This window comes from Phacochoerus africanus, chromosome 1 (assembly GCF_016906955.1).
Source record: "Phacochoerus africanus isolate WHEZ1 chromosome 1, ROS_Pafr_v1, whole genome shotgun sequence".
In the NCBI taxonomy this organism is placed as follows: domain Eukaryota; kingdom Metazoa; phylum Chordata; class Mammalia; order Artiodactyla; family Suidae; genus Phacochoerus; species Phacochoerus africanus.
The window spans coordinates 107,088,295-107,100,831 of NC_062544.1; the positions used below are offsets into that span (position 1 = coordinate 107,088,295).

At 43.3% G+C, this 12,537-nt stretch overlaps 1 protein-coding gene across 5 annotated transcripts in view; it reads left to right on the forward strand.

Annotated features, from left to right (window-relative positions):
• Positions 1-11,482, forward strand: part of SNRK (SNF related kinase) — a 55,702-nt gene extending 44,220 nt beyond the window's left edge. For all 5 annotated transcript variants that reach the window (XM_047771296.1, XM_047771304.1, XM_047771324.1 and 2 more), the window contains 3 exons: positions 591-803; positions 3,481-3,615; positions 7,621-11,482. In XM_047771296.1, the coding sequence (XP_047627252.1) occupies positions 591-803; positions 3,481-3,615; positions 7,621-8,845 (1,573 nt within the window). In that variant the 3' untranslated portion in view covers positions 8,846-11,482. The remainder of the gene's footprint in view (positions 1-590; positions 804-3,480; positions 3,616-7,620) is intronic.
• Positions 11,483-12,537: the final 1,055 nt, after the last annotated feature.

Genomic DNA, 12,537 nt, shown 5'->3' on the forward strand with positions numbered 1-12,537 from the left:
CAGAGGGCAGCTTTGTCCTTTGCCTTCTAAGAATCTTGCTTTTACTCTGTTTTTACATGCTGAGTAGTTCATCTGTCTGTCCTTTGGTCTGCCCTCCTTCCCTCACCTCCTCCCTCCTACTCTTCCTTCTAGCCAACACAATGCCTTTAAACAAAATATATGTCTTAAAATATATGGCATTTTGTTTGCTTTCATCAGGATGGTCATTCATTCTTCCTGAAATAGAAGTTGGCTCATGCACCCTATTCTGTATGTCATTGCTGATCACTGTATCTGATTTTGCCACGGTTGGTATCTGTTGTTTTGCCACAGTTAGTTCAAGGACAGATGTTGGTACCACGAGTTAATTCTAGATGATAGGAAACTGCATTTGTGTGTTTGGCTTATCAGCATATCTGGTGGTTGTGATTTTTTTTAAGAATTTTATGGCACTGTATTTTCTTTATTCCCATCTGCCTCACCACCTCCACTAGTGAATGTAATTAAATTGATGGTATAAGATTAGGAAACAATTTTGATAAATACAGTAACACACGGTTACTAATCCCCCACAGCTGTTTGCTTTAACATGGACTTGCTTTCCTTTCTAGCCTGATCACACGGATGCTACAGAGAGATCCCAAGAGAAGGGCCTCTTTAGAAGAGATTGAAAACCATCCTTGGCTTCTGGGAGTGGACCCTTCACCAGCCACGAAGTATAACATCCCCCTTGTGTCATATAAAAACCTCTCGGAAGAGGAGCACAACAGCATCATTCAGCGCATGGTGCTTGGGGACATAGCAGATCGGGATGCCATTGTCGAGTATGTTGGCACTCATCAGTATAGGGCCGTGGGCTTTGGGTCCTTGGAATGAGTTCTTTTAACATGTCAGGGCCCATGGACACTGTGTCATGGATAGAATTCCCACTTGGCAGGGGTTATGTCATTTATCTCTAGAGTTCCTGGCCCAGTGCCTGGCTCATAAGTTTTGTTGGTCTTTGTTTTTATTTTTGTACCAGTGAACAAGTAAACCATTGTTAGTGGTGTCACTGAGTCCCTTCCTGCAGAGGTGGATTGGAATGGACTTTTGTACCCCAGTACATGCCTTGTCCATTGCTATATCCTCTTCATTCCCTGGTCTCCCTCTGGTCCCCACAGAGAAGTAGGGACACTCAGGGCAATACCACAAGTCCTCTAAATCAGGGGTTGACCAGTCACACATTTTCATAAGTAAAGGTTTAGTGACTCACAGCCATGCCCCTTTGTTTGCATATTGTCTGTAGCAGCATTGTGCTGCAGTATCAGAGTTGTGAGAGAGACCGTATGACCTCCAAAATGCAAAATAGTTACTGTCTGGCTCTCCAGAGCCCTTGTTGCCGTAACCTGGAACCCACAAAATGCACACATTGTTAGTTGAATTCTTTAAAACCCAACCAGTTTGTAATAACCTAAGAAGTTTGGAATCAATGATTACATAAAGATGCACTTGCTTTAACAATCATTTGATTGATTTCTATTAGAGGTCCCATCTATAAAAATGTGAATCATTTCCACAAATGAAAAGTTGAAAGTTATTTAACCTGTTGGAAGAAACACTTGGGTATGATGGAAAGAGGATATACTTTAGGAGGGCAAAAAAAGTGTTCCTATCAGGAGGGGCACTCTGGCCTGGGTGATCTGACCCGGATAACTGACCTCAGGGGAGAGGAGGCTGGCTGCAGGCCGGACTGACCTCTGTAGCATGTCAGACTGTCACATGCGGCACTCAAGGATCTGGTTCCCAGGAGTTTCCATCATGGCTCAGTGGTTAATGAACCTGACTAGTACCCATGAAGACGCGGGTTCGATCCCTGGCCTTGCTCAGTGGGTTGAGGATCCAGCGTTGCCGTGAGCTGTGGGGTATGTCGCAGAAATGGCTCGGATCCCACATTGCTATGGTTGTGGTATAGGCTGGCAGCTATAGATGCGATTCATCTCCTAGCCTGGGAATCTCCATATGCTGTGGTTGCAGCCCTAAAAAGACGAAAGACAAAAAAAGAAAATAAAAAGGATCCTGGTCCCCAGGAGGGTATCCACATATAGGACATGTATCTTTAGGGTACACTGGAAAGGATTTACAAAAATAAACTCAGGTTCATGATTTTGGTTTAAGTATAGATTTCTACAGGTTTCAGAGTGTGTTATAAGCTTTCACAGATTGACCCATAGATACTGAGATGACCTAAACAGAGAAGAGTAGGACACTTGCCCTTTCTACCAAGGACAGTCACTTTACGAGTGTAGAAAATGATTATTTTTGAGTGAATGAAAGGCTCTTTGCCTCTCCCTGAAGTGGCTTAATAGTCTTGTCTTAAATACATGCATATTTGTATAGAACTATTTAACTCATGTAAATTCAATTATAAATCCAATAGAAGGGGCAGTTTGAATGCCTCAGGTGGTTCCCTGAGCCCCAGTCCTTCTAGCTGGTGTCAGGCAGTTCTTGCCTGCTACCCATGTTATGAACAGCTCCTCATTGCAGGGTGATTCCTGAGTTCAAAGGTATATTTGTTGGTTGCCTTCACACAAGCCTACAGCTTTGTCCAGTATTCGGCTGAGGAAACCACTCTGAGAAGTCCTTCTGGCCCCCAGGTTTCCCTTCGGGCTCTGCCTAGAATCTCTCACTAAGCCCCACCCGCCCTCATTAGCTGTGGCCCCACTGCACATGTTGTAAGAAGTGACCCTTGTATTGCTTCCTTTCTTAGTGTTCATTGTGTATATTCACTAGCTACAGAAGGTTCCAGAAAACCATAATTACATATTTATGGACCTTGTGGATCCTCTGTGACATTACTGCCATGTCCCATAGCAGGCCAGCTGTAGGAGAGCAGCAGAGCCATGTGCCTGATGGGCATCATGCCCTAGCACCTGCCAGCGCATTGCCAGCCAGACTGAAGTCAGAGAGCATTACTTTTGAAGTGGATGAATGAATGCATAGATTTTATTTAAAGAGGCTAATGACATGCTTTTAGTACATTAATAATTTATAAATGTCTAAAAATGCCAGTAAAGACAGAGTATAAAAATAAAGCCTTTTTCTGATTTTTTTGATTGCTACTAGTGTGTTTCAGTGCACATTCATATAACTCATTTCATAGTTCTTTTGGAAGCAAGTAAGCCAGTTTAATAAACACTGACACAGACATTAAATTTTTGGATAATGCATACATCCTTGAAAGCTTCATTATCTTATGCCTTTAGAACTGATATCCAGCTCACTTGCCATCAACATTTTGAGTTTTCCTCATTAATTGAACATTTTTATGCAGTTGTTTCTTAGAATTTTAGGAATGATCTAAATCACTACAAGGATGTTTTTTCTTATATGTGTTTTCTCCATTATTTTGAAGATTCTAGGTCATTGGATTTCATTTGCTTGTATTTTAAGGAAAATTAGTTCTGTTTGTGAAAAAACAAACCTGCTGATGTGGCTTATATTCACTCTCCCTTATTTCCTCAGAGCCCTGGAAACCAACAGGTATAACCACATCACAGCCACTTACTTCTTACTTGCTGAAAGAATCCTGAGGGAAAAGCAAGAAAAAGAAATACAGACCAGGTCTGCAAGCCCTAGCAATATCAAGGCCCAGTTTAGGTGAGAAAAAAATCTTCACTGATTTTAGTAAGTTAACATTTTGAAATAGTGAACTTTTAAAAAACTGTTTGCTAACTCTGTGGGGTGAGAGTACCAATAGTGGTGATAGGCTCAGTGGAGAGGCCATGCGTGCGCTCCCCACATGAGTGAGGAGGGTCTTAGTCACCAGGATGCCTTTCTCTTCTGGGCTCAGTGGGGAGAGGGGCTGCAGCTGCTGGTTTGGAGAAGCAGCCTCAAGCCAGAGTGTCTGTCAACTATTTCCATTAAACTCTCCCAGGTCTAACATGTATAAATGTGTTATTTTCTTTAATTTTTTCATTCCAGGAACAGGGTTCAGTATTTGAAATAATTTTAAAAAACATTCAGGACGTTTCTGTGGCGTGATGTTATCTCAGGATTTCAGGAATTTCACAGTCAGATCAGCTAGTTGATTTATTAGCTGCCTGACCCTGGGAGGTCACTTAACCTCTCTCTGACAGCTTCCTGATCTGTGAAGTGGGTGTCCTAATGCTGTTTACTCTCAGGGTTGTGGTGGGGGATAAGTGATCAGTATAGGTGGAGTGCTTTTCTCCGTGTCTGCCTTCATCACTGTGAACGATTCGCTGTCTTTGTGAGCAGCAAACTGCTCTCCTCTGTATCCCTTCCCTGCTCTTCCTGCCCTTCCTCCCACCTTCCGCTCCCTTCCCCTCTCCTCCCACTTTCCTACTCTTCTTTTTCTTCTGCTTTATTAGCTTTCCATTTAAAATCAAAGCTTGAGAAGGGTTACTTTTTTTGGTCACCATTATGAAATTTATTTAGAATTATTCTTTACTCAAATAACATAATCAATGGGATTGTACTGCTTCAAAAAGAGTAGGATGCTCCTGATTCTAAGTAATTCCCTACTAGTAATTCCAACTATATATGAACATATGTGTGTGAATATGTAACAATAATAACTTTTTAAAGGAGGATGAATATTATTGGATTTTAAATTATTTGTAGTCAGTGTGCCATGAGTAGGTTGTTGCTTAGTATGGAGCAATAGAGATAAGAAAACATTCCTTTAAGGATCTGGCGTTGCTGTGAGCTGTGATGTAGGTCACAGACACGGCTCGGATCCTGAGTTGCTGTGGCTCTGGTGTAGGCCTGTGGCTACAGCTCCAATTGGATCCCTAGCCTGGGAACCTACATATGCTGTGGGAGTGGCCCTAGAAAAGGCAAAAAAAAAAAAAAAAAAAATTCCTGGGTGATCAAAGACTATTTAGAAGTCTGTTCTAACTGGAAGATGAATTTAGTAACTTACATCCTAGAGGTATTCTTGCATTATGAAAACTAGGCACTCTGTGGTCAGTTTGGAGGAGGACTGGGCCCCAGGGGGTGGAGGGGACTCTTGCACATGGGACAAACCAGAAGAGTGACAATGAGAGGTTAGGGTCAACTTAGTCCAGACCTGAGCCCTATAGAGCAAAAGAGCAACCCCAAAGCAGAGTCACTGCCACTCAGCCTGTAGCCACCCTAGTCTTTGGGAGAAGGGAATATTTGCAGTTGAACTATTTTCCGTTCAGTGGAAAAAATGAGAACTCAATCTGAAGTTGATCAGATGTGTAAATGAGTCAAATTGGCTTTACTTTATTATAGAAATTACAAAGCTAACAGCTATAAAGAAATATCAGCACCTTCCATGCAGTTTCCTTTTACCCACCTGGGGATTATGGAATGGAGATGCTCTCAGAGCTTGTCCTCCTCCTGGGACCCAGGGCCCACTGGCAGGTGGTAGATGTCTGCTTACTCATCTTCTCTTTATTGTCGAAACCCTAGACTTAACTCGGTTCCATTGCTGGGCGTGTCTTGGGGTCAGAGTGACCTGGGATGCAGAAACCTGGACTTAGTCAGGAGACGTGTTTAATCAGCATAGTTCTGGGGCAGGGAGTAGGTAAGCCAGGGAGAGCCAGCCTCAGAGCAGATACATTCTTTGAGTCCCGCCAGTGTGGGATGGAAACGTGTGTGCTGTGCTCCATCTGTTAGAAGAACCTTGTAAAGTCCTCTGGGAGTTGACCTCCACAGGGGAGGGGCCAATGCCCTCATCCTTCCAGAGAAAAACTAGGAAGTGAGGAAAAGCACTGAGGCCTGACTGCAGAGGCCCTATCCATTCAACAGGCAGTCATTCAGAGGGCTTCCTGGGTTGAAGAGTGAAACCACTGCCCTAGGGGTTTAGTAACTACAGAACTCAGCCTAGATGTCACTGTCTTCAAGCCTGTGTGGCCTTGGGCAGGTTGCATACACTCTCTGTGTTTTGGTTTCTTTGACTCTTGAGGGACAATAGAATTTTGGTAGGATTAAATGAATTAAAGCCTGTCAGGCTTGGACCACAGAGCTGGTTCTAGTAAGCTGTCAGTCAGTGTGTACCATGCTGTCAATATGACTCATTTATAATTCTTGTTAGCAGTCTGTTATCTTTCGTTAAGATAAGTCATGATTTTCTTACAGTGATGTGGCTGTAAAGATTGCTTGTTTAGTCTAGCACAGTGTTGGGCCCAGATATATTCTCAATAAATGTGAGCTGTTTAATAATTTGATTTACTCATATAAATAAGAGCCATTGGTTCAGAAGTAGTGATTAAGTTACTGGTACAACTATAGTGATTGCCAGTTTTGTTTCTGGGGGTGGGTTCTGAGGATGGTTTAGGCTTCTGTTAGGTTGGGGGTGGGGGGAGAGAGATGCGCCTCCAACACCTTGTGCCCCACCCCTCTCAAGTGGCAGGTCAAATGGACTCTCAGCACCTGCCTCCCACCACCAGACTTCCCCAACATTGGCCAGGGTGACATTTTGAGTGACTGCTTTTTGAGGAACAGCCTGCAAGGAATGTTGTGTACCATTTCCCAGGGCCTCCAGGCTTACCCAGAATTGGCATAGTTGTATTGTGAGGACAGACGACTTGTCCAGAGACACTGCTTGACCTCAAAAACATTGAACACTCAGCTTTTATAAACTACCAAGCAAAGTCACCAGCAAACTGACTCATTCCATCCTTGAGAGAGAGGAGGAGGCTCCAAGTGGGGAAAGCTGTTGTTGTAAATTCCTACAGCTTTTTTTAAAGCAATAGATTTAATTGACAGGTTTCTAAGGTAACCTAGTTGGTGTGAAGTGGAGTTGTCAGCGTAGCAGTGGTGGTTTTCCATATCTTTGGTGTCTACTATTCCCCTAGGGAAGGGCTAGTTGAGAATTCAAGGTGTTTTTTCACAACAGGCTGGAGACTTCACTTTCAACAGTCTTTTCCTTTGGCTACCAAGCAGTGTTACTACTTAAGTGACTCCAGATTGGGGGATAAAATCAAAATTTAAATAATAATGGATTTTGCTATCTAGTACTCCTGTGTGGACATTTTAAAATATATGTATTTATATTTAGCTTAGAGGGTGCATTTTTTAATTGGTGAAGAAGAGATTTATATATGCCACTATTCACTGACTTTTCTCTCTAGTAGTCTCATATTTAAATTCATTAAACTATTTCCATTTATTTTTGTTAACACCAACTTTAATAACATCCTGTAAAATCTGGAGAACTGGAAATTTCAAGTGAATTTAGAAGCAATAATATACCTTCAGCGGTTGTGATATAAGGCTCAAAACAAAATGTTTTGGCGATAACTCCCTTGTACTTTTTAAAAAGGTTTTTCTTGTAGTATGAAACTTTATATGGAAATGATGTTTGCCCCCTTTTCTGACAGCCGCAATGAAGCTTTCATTTGGCCAACAAGCCACAAACTGAACCATGTTTCAAAACCACATTTGCCCTTCTAGAGTCCTTGTGATGTTTACAGGATGTTGAATGGGTTTGCAAGGCTGCTGTTTCTTTTTGTCTGTCTTTCTTTCTTTCTTTCCTTCTTTCTTTCTTTTCTTTTCTTTTCTTTCTTTTTAACTCTGTGGATGTTGTCCTAGTAAGTTTTATATAATGTTACTTGGGTAAAGTGTACATGTTATCACATAGCTTGCCTATTTTTTTTTCAATCTGTTACACAGGCAGTCATGGCCGACCAAAATTGATGTGCCTCAGGACCTTGAGGATGACCTCACAGCCACTCCTTTGTCCCATGCGACTGTCCCTCAGTCTCCTGCTCGGGCTGCGGACAATGTCCTCAATGGCCACAGGAGTAAAGGCCTGTGTGACTCAGCTAAGAAAGAAGACCTCCCTGAGTTGGCAGGACCGGCTCTCTCCACGGTGCCACCCACAAGCCTGAAACCCACGGCCACTGGGCGCAAGTGCCTGTTCCGAGTGGAGGAAGATGAAGAGGAAGACGAGGAGGACAGGAAACCCATGTCCCTCTCAACACAAGTGGTTCTCCGCCGGAAGCCGTCTGTGACCAACCGCCTGACGTCCAGGAAGAGCGCCCCGGTCCTCAACCAGATCTTCGAGGAGGGGGAGTCCGACGATGAGTTTGACATGGATGAGAATCTGCCTCCCAAGCTGAGCCGCCTAAAGATGAACATCGCTTCCCCAGGGACGGTTCACAAGCGCTATCACCGGCGGAAAAGTCAGGGCCGGGGCTCGAGCTGCAGCAGCTCGGAGACCAGTGACGACGACTCTGAGAGCCGCCGGCGGCTGGATAAAGATAGCGGCTTCACCTACTCCTGGCATCGCCGGGATAGCAGCGAGGGCCCCCCTGGCAGCGAAGGCGACGGCGGGGGCCAGAGCAAGCCGAGCCACGGTGGCGGAGGCGCGGACAAGGCCAGCCCCAGCGAGAACAGCACCGGAGGGGGCAGCCCCGCGGGTGGCTCGGGCGGCGCCCCTGGTGGCACATCGGGCAGCACGCGCCGCTGTGCGGGGCCCGGCACCTCCACCTCCACGCAGCTGGCGGCGCGCAGCGCCGGGGAACTGGTGGAGAGCCTGAAACTCATGGGCCTCTGCCTCGGCTCCCAACTGCACGGGAGCGCCAAGTACATTCTCGACCCGCAGAACGGCCTGTCCTTCTCCAGTGTGAAGGTCCAGGAGAAGTCCACGTGGAAGATGTGCATAAGCTCCGCTGGAAGCGCAGCGCCTGTCCCGGCCATGGGTGGCATGAAGTTCTTCTCTGACCACGTGGCGGACACCGCGGCGGATTTGGACCGGATAAAGAGCAAGAACCTGAAAAATAACGTGCTCCAGCTACCTCTATGTGAAAAGACCATCTCTGTGAACATCCAGCGCAACCCCAAGGAGGGGCTGCTGTGCGCCTCCAGCCAGGCCAGCTGCTGCCATGTCATCTGATCCCGGCTGTTGCCGCTGTGCGCTTCCTGCTCAGAGCCATGAAGACCGGCTCACTTCACTGGTCCCTTTTTGGTTTTTACTATTTTAAAGCGGACAATTATTTATTACTTTTTCATTTGTTCGCCTGACGATGTGACAATGCATGGTCTTTGTGCATGCTGCTAGACACTTCTTTTCCAGCTGAAAAGTCTCTTGTGTACTTTTTACATTTATAATTTTAATGTGGATGATCAGGATTAAATTAAATGTATATTTGGAACCTAATATAAATGGAGCACTTAGAAATTTGATGTTCTGCACTTAACCTAGAGAGAAAGAAATACTTTTGTTTCCTTGCGAAAAACCTAAATTCCTGCCCCGACCTTCTGTGATATGGATATTCAGTGTTCTGAGGCACACTCTGGTGTCTGAAACAGAACCAAAGCAATAACATTGTGATGCCGACAGGCCTGGAGCCCACGAGTGTGTGCACACGCAGTCTTTCTGAGGCCTGTGCACAGCAGAGTACAGTGAGCGTCTGCACTGACAACCTTGAAACCCTGATTTCAACATACCCACACCTGTTTGTCTTAAGCTATGGTGTGAGAGAAAAAAAAAAAAAAGTCTGGGCTCTTAAAATTTAATTGAAAAAGATTTTCTTATTTGTAATAGGTGAGATAAAGTGCTTAGATTTATAGGGCAGCTTCCCCCGTAGTGGTAAATCACAAGCAGACAATCTCATTTTGTAATGTGATGAAGTGAACTGATGATGTCTTAACTCTACTTATAGAGTGCGTGTCTGTCTAACAGAACAAAATGATGTTCCGTGTAAATTCCTTCCCAGAGGGCACACCCCAGGGTTCCTTTACAACCTTGTAGATAGAAGAAACTATCGGGCCTAACATGGAAAGCAGAGGTGCATGCAGATGTTGGCAAAGTCAAAACCCCATAAATTAAAAAAAAAAATTATTGGCATTTGATAAAAATTTGATAATTCTGTTTGATAATTAGGTTGGCTCCTTTGTCATTTCCATTCTTTTATGTCCTTTAGCTCAGTTACCTATGAAAATTGGCTGATTAAAAAATACACATAAAAGGATGAAATTCACACATAGAACAATCAAAAATGCACAGAGCCTGCTTTTTTTTTCTTTGATTTTTTTTGTTTTGTTTTGCTGAAAGTATTTTTCACTTTGCCGTCCTGCCAAAACAATAATCAAAGAACTCTTGCTTTAAACTATTCTTGTACAAAGACTACTTTTGACCAGATAATCATCCTTTGTGGCTTTTATCTTGTAGGACCCAGTATCATTTTGGAAGGGGCCAGATGCTACTTTTTCATGCCGTGCCCTTGGGGTCTTAAAAGCAATGCTTAGTGACATTGGTGATAGGATGTGGCTGGGCCCCAGGGCCTTCCCACACTCATCAGCCTCCCCTCATGTCTCTGCAGTGACAGTCGCCTGGTCCATAGAGTGGGCAGAGCACCAAAAGACAGCATTCCATTGGTCATGTTTTCTCCAAATACACACTGACTCTGCTACTTTAGAATTCATGTATTTTACTCAGAAATCTGAATTTCACAGTATACTTAACTAAGCAAAGATGATACTCAAAACACTTTACTTTCTAGACCTAGGCTAGATATGTTTTAAGCTACAGCTCTAGTTCATTGTGATATTTATAATTGAAAGCTATGAGAATAGAAGTGTGGGTGAAGCCATAGAACATGTTTGCTTGAAATTCGTGAGCAGGGAATATCTTATAAAGGGCCAGAAATAAGATGTGTGGTTCACATAGATAGTGAGCGTAACATCTGTATTAAACGTAGGAGAGAAGTTTATAAAGGGCATTGGCAATAAACTCTTTGTTGCAGCTGTTTTCCAAGTAATGTAAATACTTTTTCCTGTGATTATGTATAGCCTTGGAATGGCACCTTTTAACTAACCCGTATGTGTTTGGTTTTCAATGATTTTTTATATTCAGATGTATATATGGTGCTCACTTTTAGGATCAGCAGTGTTGACCATTTATGCTGCATAGCTGTATCATAGCCTTATTAGTTGTGTGTGGTTGGTTGACCCTCTGGGTTTACGAGATGTTAGTCTGAGTGGCGTCTTACTCATTTGTTCGTAAGTGAATGATTGTGCATGTGTCGTATGTCATAGTATGTCGTCATGTAAAAGGGAGGGAGCAAATAACCATTACATTAAGATAATATTGGACCAAACGACTTACTTGCTCTAAACAGTTTCTTGTACCCCCTTAACCTGTCCTCAGAAGTTGCATAGAGTTGCAGTAGTGTGTAAATTAAATATTGTGGAGAAACAATTAGTCTTGTATTTTTCTGTATGTGTGTATATGTATATATATATACATATATATATAAAATTATGTACTTCTGGCAATTCTGTCTGTATTTAAAATTGTGACAATCTTGACACCGATTTTAAGAATAGTCATGAGACTGAATCAAATTAGAGATATCCCTTCCAAGTAAGAATTGATGTCTGTTAAGAGGGTACAGAATTATCAGCTGATTTGGTTGGTTACTTCCACTGCTGGCTGATTTTCCTCATTGTGTAAACATTGACAGGTATGTGACAAATGGGAAAAGAAATCCGAATAATAAAGTGGCATATTGGTGTTCAGCAATATAAACTGTGTCCCATGTTCTGTTTCTTCTTGTGAATGCAGCTGGCCTAGTTAGACTGACATTCTGCATGCTGTGTGCCCCTGCACTGCCAGATGTGATGGAAAAAATGCATTGTGACTTCTCACTTTAAACTCATGATCACAAGTCTCAGGTGGGTCCCAGGACTGCCCATTAATTAAAATTTATTTCCCCAGTTCATCTGCTTTTTGCACTCAGCCGGTCCCCATGCTCCCTAATAAATAAACCAAAGCAGTTAGACCTGCCCCATGCTCACCCTTCTACCTTCCTACCTTCCTAGGTATCAGCATGCCCTGCTCTTCCTCTTGTTACTGTGGTTCAGTTCCTTCACCTGATCATTCTCTTCTGCCCCTTGCACCACCAATCTTTGCTTCTCTACTAGATCATTTCCAACAGCAAACAAAGCACGTGTGATTTTACTCCCTTCATTGTTTTTGTTGTTCTCTCTAGCTGTTGCCACATTTTCCTGTTCTTCTCTACATCCTCTGAATCCTTCCATTCAGGCTCTGCTGCTATGATTTTAACAAAACTGCTTTGCTCAAGGTCAGCAGTGATCTTCATGTGCTAAATCCAGTGGTCAGTTTTTAGAGCATTGAGGGTTAATCCACATACCACATAATTCACCGATTTAAATTGTACAATTCAATGGGTTTTGGTATATTCACAGAAGTATGCAGCCATTATCATAAACCTAAAAAGAAACCTCATACCTGTTAACACATTCTTCCTTTCCCCTCAAATCCTACCCCAGCCTCAGCTGGGCAAACACTAATCCAGTGGTCAGTTCTAGTCCCATGTTAGCATTTGATGAGTTGATTACTCACATTGTTAAGGACCCCACTTCTACCTTGCTGCTCTTCAGTCCACTAGCTCTACATTCTCATACCTGCTAGACTTGGAATAACCCATGGTTCAATTCTGGGTTCTTTATCTACATGAAATCTCTTGATAGTCCCATTCAGTCTTAACATTCATGTGCCAGTAGAAGCTCAAAATATTTTTAGCCCATGTCCCTCCCAGGAAGACCAGATTCCAACTACCT